Source organism: Ammodytes marinus, assembly GCF_949987685.1.
Source record: "Ammodytes marinus genome assembly, chromosome: 23".
NCBI lineage: Eukaryota > Metazoa > Chordata > Actinopteri > Uranoscopiformes > Ammodytidae > Ammodytes > Ammodytes marinus.
Genome location: NC_137227.1, coordinates 10277773 through 10294764, shown reverse-complemented (window position 1 = coordinate 10294764; position 16992 = coordinate 10277773). Strand labels below are relative to the sequence as shown.

The 16992-nt window shown below is 39.8% G+C and overlaps 1 protein-coding gene across 1 annotated transcript; it reads left to right on the top strand.

Annotated features, from left to right (window-relative positions):
* Positions 1 to 1788: 1788 nt before the first annotated feature.
* Positions 1789 to 15724, top strand: slc1a1 (solute carrier family 1 member 1; the record flags this gene model as incomplete). Its single annotated transcript, XM_080052577.1, has 12 exons — positions 1789 to 1888; positions 5321 to 5461; positions 8558 to 8650; positions 8825 to 8939; positions 10738 to 10780; positions 10912 to 11031; positions 11477 to 11661; positions 12833 to 12940; positions 13786 to 13908; positions 14076 to 14270; positions 14732 to 14866; positions 15484 to 15724. The coding sequence occupies 12 exons, from the start codon at positions 1789 to 1791 to the stop codon at positions 15722 to 15724; spliced, it is 1599 nt and encodes a 532-aa protein (XP_079908703.1).
* Between the last annotated feature and the right edge of the window lie 1268 nt (positions 15725 to 16992).

Genomic DNA, 16992 nt, shown 5'->3' with positions numbered 1-16992 from the left:
ATTGAAAAGAAAAGTTCTACACAGGCCGCAATATGAACAACATGCAAAGGTTTTGCTCTTCTTAGCGGCAGAGGTAAAAATGTAAAGTATATCCAAAGGGTGGTGTTAAAGGACAGGTCACAGGTTGTTAAAATGCAATGGTGTAATTCTCTGGAGAACATGAATGTACACAGTTCATTTCACAGCTGCACTTTAATTTGCAAGATGTCCGGTGTACATGATATCGGGCGACACAACCGGAACATAGTGTCGCAAAGAAAGAGAATTTCATGACAATACATCCATTGTATGTTGTGCACCACTGGAAATGTGGACCTGATGGTGGCATTAGTGGAAAAATCAAGGTTTTTTTGTGGAAGGGTTGGGTTGAACTTTCAAACTAGAACCTGCTTTGTCACACATACTATAATCTCAATGGGGTCCAGTAGATGGCAGCACAGTCACATAACAGAATCTTAGGAGCTACAGTACCTGTAAGCAGGTGTGTTTCAGTGAGGGGAATGATGGGGCCAATAGCCCGGGCCCCATACATAGGGCATTACGATTTAAATTGGGCTTATGCTGAGTAGAAATCATGTCTTTAAAATAATGGTCCAATCAGAAAAGATCAGAGCGAGAAAGAAAAGAGAGAGAAAACAGCTGTTTCAAAATGGGTGAATATTGGTATGTTGCAGGTTCATCATCACCATCTTCTCATGTCAACACCGACATTAAGTATTATAGAATGTTATGCAACTTCAGGAGGCCTGCCTGAACAATTTTTTTAAAGTAATACTTTTTGAAATCCAATTTGTTCACTAGTGTTATCAGTTTTATTATTTTGTTCACACTGAAAATGAACATGCAGTACAATATGAATAATATATATATGACATCAAACAGTTGGAAAGTGAAAGCAGGTTATAATCCCCTTACTATCAGTTTGAATACTGGGTTTACCTTTTTTGTGTAAATACCTGTATATAAATCGTGCCTATTAGTTTCTTAAGTTTGATTATGTAACCTTTATGTTGGCTGCTCCAGGACACTGTGCAAACTAATTTGACTAAAACATGTGTTATAGTGGATGCAGTAAAACGGATGAAGTGGGTCATTGATTTTTAGGCTTACAGGACTGTCTTTACGGACAGTCTAACAAGTCACACAATAATAAAAGATCAGGTAAAAAAATGTAATAAAAAAATAAAAATAAATCTTTATACTTTTCAAACCACAGTGGCATAGTCATTCAGCAAAAACCTATGATAAAGGTTGTGACAGATGCCAACCATTAGGTGCTTTTCAGTAGATTCCATTCAACATGTATGAATCTTAAAAATTAAGTTTTTAACTTATGTATGTGCTCTAGGTTGAGGTCGGACTAGCTCATAGAAAACCTAATGTTAATCTCTGAACAGGATTTTTTCCATAACCCCTTACTCTCCCCGCTGCCTACCACACCGGCTGGTGTCACCCATAAAAAATAGAAACTGTCAGAGACACCTTGGGTGTGGGGGAAGGGAGGGAAGGAGGGAGGGAGGGAGACCATTTCCCTCCCTCCCTCTCTGTGTGTGTCTCTCTTTCTCTCTACAGCACACACACATACACACACTCCCCTCACACCGTGTCTGGCTATCAGCAGCGTCTGACGGCTGCATCCATTGCTGTAGCAACGCGGGCTCCTCCATCCTTCTCCTCCTTCTGCATCCGACATCCCCGCCACAGGAACCTTTTGTGTCTCTACCGGGGGCCATTGTTTGTTTCTTCCCCCCTTTATATTTTTGGGTGAAAGGAAAGGGCAAAAACACCATGGACATGATGGGTAACAAACAGCGACGAGGCATGAATTTCAAAGGCTTGCTGAGGAAGAACTGGCTTCTGATTGCCACGATTATATCGGTGCTGCTCGGTACGTGGAAGCTCCCCCTTTAACGTCTGCTCATGTATGCATGTATGAAAGAATGATACGCTCCATTCTTGCATCTCCATTCATTGCCATCCTTTCCTTATCTTCAATGCTGTTTATGTCAATCCTTCCTTCTATCTTTGGTTCACCCATTCAGCCTTGCTTTCAGCGGCTGTCACTGCCTGTTCAAATAAATCACCGTCTTTTGCATCAGCCAGCCCACTGCTTGACTATACAGCAACAGTAAAAGCTAATTTGTGTGGATTGTATTTTCTTATTTTGATTTACAAAAGAATGGAGGGCAAGCCCCAGAGTGTGGTGTTGTAGGGGACAAAGCCTCTGTCCTCTCCCTGTCTGTCTGGACGTGTCAAACGTGACCAGACTGAAGGGACAACTGATGCTATAGGTCTCTATGAGGAGTCCCAGCACTGAGGCAGCATAGCACTATGCACACAGACACACACACACACACATATACACACACACACACACACACACACACACACAGTGCATACAACCAAAGGGCTCAGACAGTGTCTACACGCAGTGCATATACAGTGCGAGCTATCAGCAGGTGCTGGAAATATACAGGTTCAATTGTTTGTAATCGACTTATTAGAAGTATTTTCATCTCTGATATTTAAAAAAAATAAAAATGTAGCTGGATGTCCCCTTAAAGATGAATACAGACGCATTTAGTAGAATCTGCTTGCATTTCTAAACACAAAAAATGAAGTGTATATTAAAGGTACAGTGTGTAGAATTGATTGGTACTTTTCAGAACAGACTTGGTATGAATGGAATGTGATAAGTATGTTACAAGAAGTGTATAATCGCTTAAGAATTATGTTACCTTAGAATGAGCATTTTACAGTATATCTACATAAGAGCACCGCCATGTTGCACAGCCAGTATCACAGAACAGACAAACTTAACGTAGTGCGTTTTTATATGAAGTGGGTGTCAACTGGAAATGCACCTGTTTGAAGACGATGAAAGAGTACTGTAGAATAAATAACTGAATAAATCTTCTCATCACTTGATATTGTGTATAGACTAAATACTATGTACCTTTAAATGAATAGTTCAACAGATTTGGAAATATGCTTATTGGCTTTCTTTCTGAGACTGAGTTGAACATATCGCTATTATACTCATGTTTGTAGTTCTAAGGGGCAATAAGCCTAGCTTAGCATAAAGATGAAACAGGGTTAAACATGACTGTCCAAAGGTCAAAAATACACACCCACACATCTAAAGCTCAATGACGGTGTGTGAATAACACACACATTATAATCTGCATGCACTATCACTTTACTGTAAGAGTAATAAAGTAATTGCATGAACTATTGCTGTTTTTCCAGTATGTGGTTCTTAACAGTCAGTCTTGTTTTCCTTCCTTAAGAAGCATTTCGTAGAATCCTGGTCTTAAATATTAAAGTGGATATGCATGTTTCTAACACATAGATGTTCTCTGTAAACCATCTTTCATGTTTCTGTATCAATATAGTGCAATATAATGTAGCCCTGTGTTTTAGAGGTTTACATATTTACAAGGACATAAGTGTACGAAGTAGTTCAACCACAGTAACTGGTAGAGGGTTTCATATCTTATATGACCCAAAAGTATTCAAATTTTTAAAAAAAATCCTTTGATATATTCTGTGTGAATAATAAATTATTTTTGCTTTTGATTTTTTGACAAATTAATATATGGGCAAATTCTATTTTTTTTTTCAAATGGATTCTGGAGAATTTGATTTTATGTCCTGCAGTTGTAGGGTAGAGGTTCTATATTATAAATTAATGTATACACAGTGGCAAATAGACATCCCTAGTTGTTCCTTTACTTTGATGATCTCACTCTCGAACAAGCCTTCAAATCAGTTTACTGAAAGGCACATTCCATTACTTTAAAAAGAACATTATAGTTGCTCTCTAGTGTAGCATTAAAATGAAGTCCTTAAGGGTGTAGGTCTTGACTTTGTCTTCTTGCTCAATGCCATTGTTTTGAACTACAGTACAGTTCAAGGTGGAGGTCGAATCAAGGAAATGTGGCACACAGAGGCTAAAATACTAGAGCCACGTTTCAAGCTCTGTGACTGTCCTAAGTCAAACACATGGGGAAGAAATGTAAAGAAAGTACAGCAGACAACTGCTGCCACTAGAGAAAAATGTTGAGGGCTATCAAAATTAAGATACATCAAAGTTCAATGAAATGGAAGTTTAACTATTCATAAAGTCTTGCATACTAAACTACTGGAAAAATTGTAACCTGAAGGTAAACTTGGGAACCCTAGGTAGAGCCTAATTCATGTGTTCTCAACCAGGATATAATAAGTTTTTGTTATGTCTGTTATACATTCACTAAAAACAAATGATTTATGTCTATGAATGGCATTTTTATTTCCGGGGGCAAAGTGTTCATTCACTGTGCTTCAGGCAGAAGTTGATAGCACATTACGCATCCTGGCAGAAATTTAAAAAAATAACAAAATCAGGAGCTTCCAATTAGTATAAAATTAGGCATTTCTTCTGTTTGATGATAAAAATGATAAACAATATTTCAAACAGCACTTTGTCATCCAGACTGTGGTCAGACAAAAGGGAGACGCAGCTGTGTGTTGTTCAAGTGGTTGTCATGGACGCAAAGGTTGCATCTAGTTAAAAAATAAAAAAAATTGTTCAACCTAATGTTCATCGGTGCAGTTTTATTTGATGCCACAGGTGGTTCTTATGTTTGCCTTTAGGTGGCGCCATTAAAATTTCTTCACTGCAGACCCAAGTGCGGCTGTTCACAAAGTGTGTTGCTGCTGCAGTAGGCAGGGGCAGAAACAACTTCACATCAACAGACACCATTGTAAAGGTCACGTTTGGATGGAGCTGTGTGGTCGTAGGCATCCGCGTATAGCTTGCTGTGTCATCGCAATGTTTCACAAGCATCTATAATGGGGGTCTGGTATCGCGTGATAACGTCTATGGCATCACTAAAATCACTGAGTGCGACACATGTGAGGTTTATGGCTGGAAAATATAGACCAATGTGCCTCATGAATTCTGTACAGCTAAAAACTCGCTGAACCGTTTAAAAAAAAGACAGTTTCTAATGCACAGCAAATTCAGCCTCGTTTTACAGATGTAACGCAGTGCAAGAATATAATAATTTCCTTTGGGAGCCTTGAAGTATGTATGTATGTATGTATGTATGTATGTATGTATGTATGTATGTATGTATGTATGTATGTATGTATGTATGTATGTATGTATGTATGTATGTATGTATGTATGTATGTATGTATGTATCTATCTATCTATCTATCTATCTATCTATCTATCCATCCATCCATCCATCCATCCATCCATCCATCCATCCATCTATCCATCCATCTACGTATCTGTCTATGATTTGACTCTGTCTCTCTCCTGCTCTTTCAGGGATCAGTTTGGGCGTCTTGGTCAGAGAGTACGCGTCCCTATCCAGCCTCCACAAGCAGTACTTTGGCTTCCCGGGAGAGATACTCATGCGAATGTTGAAGCTGGTCATCCTCCCGCTCATCATTTCAAGCATGATAACAGGTAACTGGAGCGAGACTATTTCTGGTTGTAGCTTAGTCATGGTGATGCACTACAACATCAGATACATGCATACAAGAACCAGTGCATTAAAAGAAGTGAGGATGAGTATGAAAGTTCATTCATTTGCTGTAGGAGGTGAGAAGCAGCCCAGTGCCCCCCTTGGAATGACATTGACACTGGACCATTTTGAAGCACACGATTGAGGAACAATGTCGATGTTCCAAGTGCCAATACAGAGGATACAGTGAAAGTAAAGGCGTGAGGTGTGTTTGTGAGGGGCTAGAGAATGCGTCAGTGAGGGTCCTCAGCAAGATCGAAGTACAAGGATGTGTGTGTGTGTGTGTGTGTGTGTCTGTGTGTGTGTTTACTTATAAATGCTGCTTTATGAGGACCAATAAAAGCGTCTGAGTCAGGATATTTTTGTAAAGTGAGGACATTTTGTTTAATTGTTCTTCAAAGGGCTGTTTAAGGTTAAAGACGTGTGTTTTAGGTACAGGATAGAATTATGTTTAGTTTTGGGTTAGTGTAAGGGTTGGGGTCAGGCATTTACTCGTGAAGGTTAGGGTTAGAGTAAGGGCTTGGGAATGCATTCTGTCAGTGAGGGTCAAGACACAAGGATATGTGGTGTGTGTGTGTGTGTGTGTGTGTGTGTGTGTGTGTGTGTGTGTGTGTGTGTGTGTGTGTGTGTGTGTGTGTGTGTGTGTGTGTGTGTGTGTGTGTGTGTGTGTGTGTGTGTGTGTGCATGCGTGCGTACGTGCATGTGTGTGTGACGCATCTGGTTACCTACTCTTAACCCCGGTTTATTTGCAATAAGTAAGACCATTGCCTGATGCGAATATTTGTAGAAAGAAAAAAGTATATTCATCGAATGTGCTGATTGGTCCATTATCATCCGGTTTTCGTTGTTTTCAGAGGCGTAGAAAGCTACCTTTGTCAAATAAGAAAAGGTGCAAGACAGGGACAAATGTATTGTGCGTAAATGCAGACTAATGCGGCTACATATAAAAGCTGATAGAAATCTCTACTAATGAGAAGCAATCTGAGGGTGTCAGGCGGTGTGCTCAGTTTAGTTTGCTTGCAGCCTGTATGCAATAACCATCTATCTGGTTATGTCTCAGTTCTGCTGTATAGAGATACGAAAAACCGCAGCGTAACACTCAGGCCAACAATAGAAGCAGGCCATTCTTTTGGTTTTATTTCTAAGGAGCTTTTGATCGATCTCGCACATTAAACTGTTTTGTTTGTTGATAGTGTTGAGATCTTGTTGCATTGTTTTTTTCTGTTCCTGAATTTTCCCTGGAGTACACCTCCCCCTCTGTACCATCATTTCTCAATATGTGCCACAACTTATTCATAAATATGTGGAGGCATGCTGTAGTTACAAATGTCAGCCCTCCTTTATTAGCAAACAACTTATGCTGGGTTTACACTAGAGGACTTTTAAAAGACTTTGAAAAGACTGAAACCCTCTTACATCTGAAGACAATCAACTCACACCTGAAGACAACTAGTCATTAGTTTTCAGTCACTGAGTGAGATTTTGAAAAGACAGGGGGTCTGATATTGCAAGACTACAACTAGATTCCTTTTGAGATTAATATTATTTCCGCAAACGCGATAGTGATAATTTAATTAAAAAAATGTTACTTCAATATTCCGAGCGAGGGACTTCCTTTAGTTATTTGACCATCTTTATTTGCTGATGTAACCCTGTATTTGACGGTAAAGTGTTAAGGTTGCGCGGCTGTCAGCCTGGTTCTCCCGCCGAGGCTTCAAGGAAAAAGTGTCCGAAATAAGTGCCTACACAGGCGGACACAGGTCGCGACTAATGCCGCTCCTCCTGCGTCGTGCTTGGTGCATGCGAGAGTGTGACAGTGTTTACGTAATTTCGCTTGAGCCAACCCCTTAAGACTAACGATAATATCAAACATGTTTGATAATGTCGGAACATCAAGACTTCATTCTGCTTAGAAAGGGAGCAAGGAGAGGAATGTGGATTAGTGGAGGAAGCCTGTAGGGAAGATTTCTGTAGATTATTCAGTATGCACACAATAGGAGGCTCCGGGATGATTCTTTAGTGGGGGCAATTTAGGACAGTCTGGTTTGTATTTACATACCTCTGGGCAAAGGGTGAAGGTGTAACAGCTAATTTACTGACCAAAAGGGTTGTTCTAAAGCACAGAGCAGACTTCCTGGTACTAGGGGATGATTACCACAGATGTCCTCTGAACAGTAGGTTGGAGGTAGTTAGGGTCCACCAATCAGGGGTTAGGAGGGGCAGATCTTACTGACCTAAGGACCAATCAGCTCACTTAGATTCTCAGGTTAAAAGATGCAGACACAGGCAGAGAGGAGGTTGGGATAATGGAATTGGCTAACCAGGCATGGCCCGCCTGGTCTGACACAGGCGATGGGTTATTTTATCCTAATACAATACTTTATCCACCTCAACTCATTCCTGTCTCAGCAGACAAATTTCTATTCTTCAAACTAACACCTTTTGTGAATGGACCCCATGAAAATATACTGCACGTTTTCCGCTTTTCAGCAAACCAGCAAATACCTAAATTTCCCCAAAATAGCTTTGACAAACTACATCAAGGTCCACTATCTAGAATTAGTTTTAGGTAAGCCTTCAAATCCCTCTCTTCATTCAACTAATTTGGTGCTTTGTATATACTACTACGTAGTCAGATGAAAAAGTGTGGACCTTGATTTACAACTATTTTGTCATAATACTAGTCCTTTTTATTAAACTATTAATCATTTCTTACTTAATAAGGTCTGACTATCAGAGTGCTTTAATGTTAGGGAGGTATCATATTTCTAAGATTTCGGCTTACTGTACATGTCGATCTAATTTTCTAATCATATCATATGAAAGCTGGTTGAAGTGATAAAGACCCCATCTGTATGTATCACCAGATACGTTATTGCATTTTCACATACACATTTTGAAGATCTTGAGTTGGCACTAAAGATTTGGGTTTTTGGCAGTTTGATCTGATCAGACCTCTGAATCTCCAGCTTTAACAGCTGCAGAGACAAGCATCGGATTTAGATTCCAATAAAACATTGTGTGTTTTCTGTCCACAGGAGTTGCAGCTCTGGACTCTGAGGTATCAGGAAAGATAGGCCTGCGAGCTGTTATTTACTACTTCTCAACAACCATCATTGCAGTTATTCTTGGTAAGTTGATATTTTCAAGCCTTCCTTGCCTTCGCTGGTGAAGGTATCCTGTTTATTTGAGTTGCCTTACAGTTAAATCACTCAAATTGGGTTGAGTAAGTCCAGGTTGATATGAAACCCATGTATAAATAATATTGTCATGACAGCATACTCACATAATGTTATTCTTTGCAGGTATTATTTTGGTGATGACCATCAAACCGGGAGTCTCTCAAACAGCTGATCATATCGACCGGGCTGGAACAACGCCAAACGTCACAACAGTTGACACACTCCTGGACCTCATCAGGTAACCTCCCAGCCAAATGACAGAAAATACTTATTTCTAAGAACCATGACGTGTCCGCTCAATCACATGTTGATATAAGAGAGACTGCAACCTCAGAGCCCTGTTTCAGGTAGCAGGTTTTACATACTCTGGGTTTAATCCTGCGTTCTGAGTTGGTCAACTCAGAGCGCAGGGTTGATGAGTAACTCTGGGTTTTCGGTTTCAGAACAGTGGATCAGCGTTGGGTCAATCAACTCTGAGCGTGTTCACTCTGGGTGGAGCGTGTGCGTAAAAGCCATCGTCAATGGATCGCTGATAACATGATTCACCATGGAAACAGAAGAAACAAATGCTTGATCCTACCAGTTCTCAAAAAAAAAAAAAAAAAACTTCTCCGCTCCTCCCACTAGAGTTACAAATATTAACGAATGGGTTTATGGTATGGAGAAGAATTAACGGGGATATTATCTCATAACTCTGATCTAATCACCTCGGCCATTCAGAAAAAAACGGGGGAAACATTTTTTCTTAATAGAGGCATTAGCCTACGCTTCCATATGAGAAACAATCTATTTTAAGAATTAAGTTACGCATATCAGCAGCAGCAAAAGTAGGCTATAAACTTGCGCTGCACATCATTGCTGACAGTGTTGTCAGTATGTAGGCAAGCTATAGCCTAATAGGCCTACTGTGCAGTAAACAGACTGTCGCTTCTTTTAAATGGGGAGTGAAATACATTAACGTTTGACACATTAGACAGTTTCCATTGTAGAGCTTGATTGATTTATTACCAGATCCCTTGTCCTCAAGTGATCAAAGTTTAAATTATTATATTCTATATTCATATAGGGCTATTTAACGAAGCTCGTCTGTGACTCTGGGATGACACAAGTGAACAGTAACGATCGCGTGCAGCCGCAGAATTACATTTCAACCTGACAGACATCTGTTCAGTGGCACCGACGTAAAAAAATGTCTTATTAATAAAAATAAACATACAATACAAATAGGTTTATTAATCTGAATGTAGAGCCTGTTTACTATGTGTAAGGTGGCCGCCTATGAACGAACGAGAGCTGAAAACAAGGCTACTGATCAGATAAATGATCGATCAAACGTAAAATCATCAGTACATGATAAAAACATCCCGATGGAGATTTCTATGGAGTGATTTTGCTTTAAACTGTACAGGGACGCGTTGTAACAGTGACTCTTTCTTAAGTCGGAGCTGCAGCATAACAAACTCAGGGTAGGTCTAACCACCTACCGAGCAGGTTAGAACCACGGCGTATGTTGCCGCAGTAACTGACCCTCGGTTGCGCTGAACCTGCTACCTGAAACGGAAAACCGAGAGTTTCCACTAACTCAGAGCGAACAAACTCTGGGTTGCCTCAAAACCAGCTACCTGAAACAGGGCTCTGGTCTTTCCTTGTTAGTCTGAAATAGAAAATACTTGATTTGTGGTCATCAGTCAATAATAATCTGTCACCCCCCCTTTATGCTTCGAACTATCTAAGTAGAACAATGTGTTGTTCAACCACATAGCTCACATAGCTCAGAGATTCCTATACCCAACATTCAGTTTCTTGAAACTAAGCCAGTTTCATTTGTTCAAACAGCACTGATAATCCAAATCCACAACTTTCTATTTACAAGTAAATCACATGCACAGCCTCTTAATGAATAAGACAATCATTATCTTCTGGGTTTGGACATTCATAGAGAGTCATTGCAATGACCCATCGGTCAAGGAATAAGTGCTACACATTATTATATGTGTCTTTCATTCATCCACAATAGTTTATGTTTCCATCAACAGAAACATGTTTCCAGAAAATCTGGTGCAGGCTTGTTTTCAGCAGGTAAGATGCTTCCATTTTCTACCCATGTTTAAAATGTTGTTGGTATATAGTGTAGATCAGGGCCTTATGCTAAGAAAGTACTGTATGTATTCATATGAGTGTAACTCTGATGTTGAACTGTGACATTCTAGTACAAGACCAAGCGCAAAGAGCTGGCGCCTCCGAAAGTTTCAGTGCAGTCCAATGCCACAACACAGTTCAACGCCACAACAATACCACCTCTCTCTACTACTATCATGGCAGTGGTAGAGGTAAGTTTGTCCATTATTCCATTTTATTCCTCTAGAGCAGATAATTTAGTACCTTAAGACTTTTCCTGCATTGCCATGTTTGTCAATTGTCACACATGCAAATCTACATTGCATCAGAGTGCACTGGTGTCAGAGTGCACTGGTGGGAACATCCTTAGACATTAGTGTTGAGGTTTAGATCTTTACATGACAACAGTGTGTCATTGTTAATCCGGACTCAACAGCACTTTACGCTTTATGTCACCACACCTGGTGGATCTAAATGCATCAGAGGACCCAATAATGAGTCACTATTAGCCATGGGTCACTGGGCTGTGATCCTGTATACAACATTAGCACAGCTTATCAATGGGTCTTTAGTGTCAGCTAATGTGGCTGTGAAAGCAACTTCCTGGCCTGTCTTAGTTAGCTGACTGAATCGCTCCCTTGTTCCCTTTCTTAACAGAATATAACCAAAGAATATAAAATCGTAGGATCATATTCGGATGGAATCAACGTATTGGGGATTATCGTGTTCTGTGTCGCTTTTGGCTTGGTCATTGGGAAGATGGGCGAAAAGGGACGTATCCTTCTGGAATTCTTTGATGCCCTTAATGAGGCAACCATGAAACTGGTCCACATCATTATGTGGTATGTATGAATGACTGATCTACAGGTATGGTGAACCAATGCTCATCATACTGATTACTCCGTTTTTAAAAACTACTCTAGACTGCCATACAAATGTACCTAAAACTTAGACGGTAACCATTTTTTCAGAACCAGGCCTGTTGAACTGAACTCATGCTGACAAATAGACAGTGTTATGTTTTCCTTTGACCAAGAAAAAGAAGAAGAAGTATAACACTCATGGCTTTGAAAACAGTAGTTGAACAAAACAAAATATCAACTTAAGGTCAGCTTAATAACCTTTTTCAGGGTTTGTATTTGGATCTTTCTCACCAGATTGTTGTGCCTCGCTCGTTTGAGAGCACAACAAAGACGAGAGGTCCGCACAGAGACAGTTTAAATACCCAATTACATTTATTCAAGAACCCAAAGTTAAACAACTGAAGCAATAAATCAGTAACCAGTCATGTAGTGAGATGTTTGAGTGCTGTGAAACTAAATGATAAGCTAAACTAGGAGCAACAAACAAAGGCCAAATAAACATGTCCAAAACCCCAAACAAAAACCCAGTTGGATGTTAGACAGGCACCATTTATAGTGTTGGGATTTCAAATTCCATGCATCGTGACCGGGTGTTCTAGAATTTGTTGTCAAATGGCATAAGATTTATTACAGATACGGTAGGCATGTAAGCAGCATTTTAAATTCTTTAGCTGACATTTATTTACTTGAGAAACTTCTTATTTACATTTGAAAATGCCAAAAGCTGACCAAAGTTTGAAGCTTATTAAAATGAGTCACATGAACAATCCAAACCTTACCAGAGAGCAGTTGGCTTAGCAGAATTTTTTAATCTTTGGCATATACAATATCGAAATACAGTTTACACTGTTTCGTGTTGACAGTGGTTTATTTGTCCAACCAACACTTTAAGACCTGAAGATATTTATTTCACTATCATAGAAGTAAATATTTACATTTGAGAAGTTAGAACCAGTGAAGTTTTTCCATTTTCTTCCTTCAAAATCAACTTTAATAATGAATTGTTTTTTTGTTGCTGATCACTTTTAGCGCTGATTGACTACTTAATGAATCAACTTTGCATTTTAGCTGTGGTCCAAATGCACAATATTTGCTATTATCTTAGATTTTATAGCTCCAAAGGAATCAAACTTTATGTGTTTTTTTTCAGCTACATGCCAATAGGGATCCTGTTCCTAATTGCTGCTAAGATCATCGAGGTGGAAGACTGGGAGATTTTCAAGAAGATGGGTCTTTATATGGTGACGGTGCTGAGTGGGTAAGCTGTCCCATTACTCTGTATCCGCTTGTTCCCAACACTGGGATTTATTGTTGACATTTGGGCCAATTCTCCCTCCAGTGATACAGTAAAAAGCTGAGCTCTGTGTGGGCACTGATAAGGGCCAAGGACATTTAAAACTGCTCAACCTGCAGATGCAGTAATGAAATCTTCGCTTATGCCTCTAAATCTAAGTGACACCATTAAAGGCTGTACAGTAAATCCATTCTAGTTAGGTCAGAGTTGGTCCAAGGCTGTGTTACTGTGATCACATGTGCACCCCATGTTCACAATTTGATGTAATGACCTGAATCCCTCATTCAGTAAGTGTACCAAATTGAAAACGTTTTGGCCTGATCAACAGGAAAATAATTTAATAATTAAAATCTCTCCTAAAAGAAAGTGAAAAAGGGTACCTCCCAAAATGTCGAACTATTCCATTAAAAAGAAGTATCCCATTGGAACTGTTCAAGCCCAATGCAAAGCGCCGATATAGACGTTATTTTCTGGAAACGGAAATTAAGTTTGCTCCATTTATGATTATTACAAAATTATAGTAAACAGCCTTTATTACTGTTCGTGCTAAAATAATTCTAATATCACATGTTCCAAAAACCAAATGTGACACCCCATGTCATTTTTAACACATAGTACTTCACGAGTTGTAGAGAAAACGGTAAAACACACAGTGAGTTCTTCATATTGAGTAGGCTTATTGATCATAAATTCAGGAAGCTTAATTTTCAGATGATTACATATTTGGAAATTCATCTTTTTTTCTTTCTGAAAGGCTTATATTGTGTATGTAGTTGATGCGCTATCATAATATGTGTTTTACCATTCAGTCTAGCTATCCACGCCACCATCTGCCTGCCACTCATCTTCTTTATCATTGTGAGGAAGAACCCGTACACGTTCACACTGGGAATGGCTCAGGCCCTGGTGACAGCACTCATGATTTCCTCCAGGTAAAATCCACTGAGTTCCTCACTCTGCTTGTGAAGCGCAAACACACTCAGCATATCTTAACGCTTACATTACTTGTGCATACATTAAAGCAACTGCAGGAAGTGACATAACTTCAAAATGATGAATCAAAACCACTGTGCGTGCCAACCACTGCCTTGTCTTCCAGCTCTGCTACACTACCCGTCACCTTCCGATGTGCTGAGGAAAACAACCGTATCGACAAACGGATCACCCGATTCGTCCTCCCAGTGGGCGCCACCATTAACATGGACGGCACAGCGCTCTATGAGGCGGTAGCCGCCATCTTCATCGCCCAGCTGAATGACTATCCTCTGGATGTGGGCCAGATTGTTACTATCAGGTACAAACTGAAGGTTACAATACCATAAAATACAACTTATGAAACTATAAAGTAGAACTGCGTATATACTGTAAGTAGAAACCTTTCTTGCTGACTCCGACCATACCTTCTTCGAAAACCATAAAAACACAAAGAACTGAAGACAGCATTTAAACAACGAAAATGTAAAAACAATGAGTAATGGCATAACCTAACATCCGCAGCATGCCTTTTTGGCAAACACTTATTGAACAGAGCTAAACGATGGATTTCTTTCTCACTCATTGGGAATACAGTACGTCAACAACAGCAGTTTTTCTTGCTCACAGTTCATTGATGTTCTTGAGTAGTTTAAAGTAACATCTAGCTGTGGTATGGGGCCACTGATGTGCACATATCTTAGATGTAGCTTCAACATACATTCATTCATTTCTGCGTATGATTAAGAAGAATATTTGCAACATGTTGTCTCTTTGTTTCAGTATAACAGCAACAGTTGCCAGTATTGGAGCAGCGGGAGTGCCTAATGCAGGGCTTGTAACCATGGTGATAGTTTTAACAGCTGTTGGATTACCAGCAAGTGATGTCACCCTGATAGTGGCTGTGGATTGGCTACTGTAAGTGTACTGTTGACTTTCTACCTGGATTGTTTAATCTGCCTTTCCTACTATAGGTGGACTCAGTGATTCTGGAGAACGCTTGTTGTCAAAATCTTTTTTTCCAAAATCAGAGAATATCTCCTCACTATACACTACATGTCCGTTCCAAAAGGAAAAATTGGTGTTAATACGCTCTGTAAACTGGTATGTAAACAAAGGGTATGTTAACAAAGAGGGCCCATCGTAACTTGCAACGTGCCTGAATTTTTTTTGTTTGCCCACGTGCAGATAGCAGTTTGTGAGAGTTATTCACTGTTTTTATTTATTTACCCAAGATATTTTTTTTTGCCGTTTTTCGCTTTTATTAGACAGATTTGGAGACAGAGTTGAAATGGGGCAAAGAGGGGAGGACATGCAGAGAACAGACCGAAATGTACAATCGTTTGGATTCAAACCAAATCTCCTGTACTGAGCCTCTAGGGGGAAGCGCTAACCTCTACACCACGAGCGCCCCCATATTCACTTATTTTGACAATAAGTGGCTTTGACAAGAATTGCTGACTCCACCTTTAAACAGTTTGTATTCTAACATAAGACCATTGCTGTAGATTGACTTTAAGCGGTGTGTTTTTCAGGGACCGGTTCCGTACTATGATCAACGTTCTTGGCGATGCCTACGGGGCCGGTATCGTCCAAAAACTATCCAAGAGGGAACTGGAGAGGATGGACCTGACGTCGGACGTAGACGTGGCCAACCCCTTCGCTCTGGAAGCCACTCTGGACGACGAAGAGTGCGAGAAGAAATCCTACGTCAACGGAGGCTTCACCGTCGACAAGACCGATGCAATCTCCTTTACTGAAACCTCCCAGTTTTAGCCTCTGGCGGGCTCAGAGGAGCAGAGAAAAGTGCCACGCTGCTATGGATGTGCAAATGGAAAACCCCTTCCATCATGTATCAGCAACCATGACGAGAGAGGAAAACTATCCAACCAGACCCATCCAAGCTCAGACATCAGCAATAGCAGCCTCCATTAAGCTTATCCAAGATGAACACCCTTCATGTCGGACATGTTACAACCACGACTAGATTTAAAGTGCTTCCTTCTTACACTCAAATTGTGCCAAGATTACCAGAAGTCTGTTTTTCTTTTGAATAATAGTGTGTCCTTTCTTGCAGAGATGCAAGCTGTCTGTGTGTGTGTGCATGAGGACATTCATTTTGGATGTATCTGAGGTGTGTGTATGTATTTTGCACAAAAAAAAGAAAATCTATTGAACTAAACAATAATCCAATGTGAAACTTCAGACCTAGATTATTTGCTCTGTGATCAGACAATAGTTCTTCTTTTTGTGTGGCTGTTGTTGAATGTATATGTCCCATAATGCACTGCTTGTATATCTATATGTATATTTAAACTGTGCCAAACATATAAAAAGGTTTTTCACCGACGTGCATGAAGCAATATGTTAAAGAAATGCTAATCGCTGGCTGAAGACTGATTCTCTACAGAGACTTCACAGAGACTGAGGATTGTCAACGAAGGCTTATTATTATTAAGTCATTGAACACTGTGAAATTTGAGGACCTTCTTCCAGAACCAAACCGCTAACATTCATTGATTTGCTGCTTGCATAGGAATTATGATAATAGTGAGTTTAATGATCATGAGTATAATGTGTTCACACGGGGAAGGGCAGTGACAGTATATATCCGATAACCTAATTGGAACCTTATCAAACAAAGCTTTAGTTTGGGCGAATTTAGTTAGAAATGCAAAGTTTTACATTTTGGGCAATACACTTTTTTGCTGAGCAATGAGGATGTTAGCTCGGTTAGCATTAAGACTGTAAGTACGGGGAGCCAGCTTGTATTATAAAAAAGCAAAGACTTTATGGAGAGGGCAAGAGATTTTCTTTTGACGAGGTAGCAAAGATGATAGACCTAATTTGTGTATTATGTTATCCAAATGTTACTCTTATATTATTTCACTTGTGGCAACACCTTCTCAGCTGGTCTGCTACGATGTGCATAATATACAAACGTAACAACCAAAACTATAAAAAAAAATGTCAAGGTACAATCCTTCTTTTGTGTTTTTCTTGTTGTGATTCTGCAGTACACAGTACACTTTCTACTTCGGATT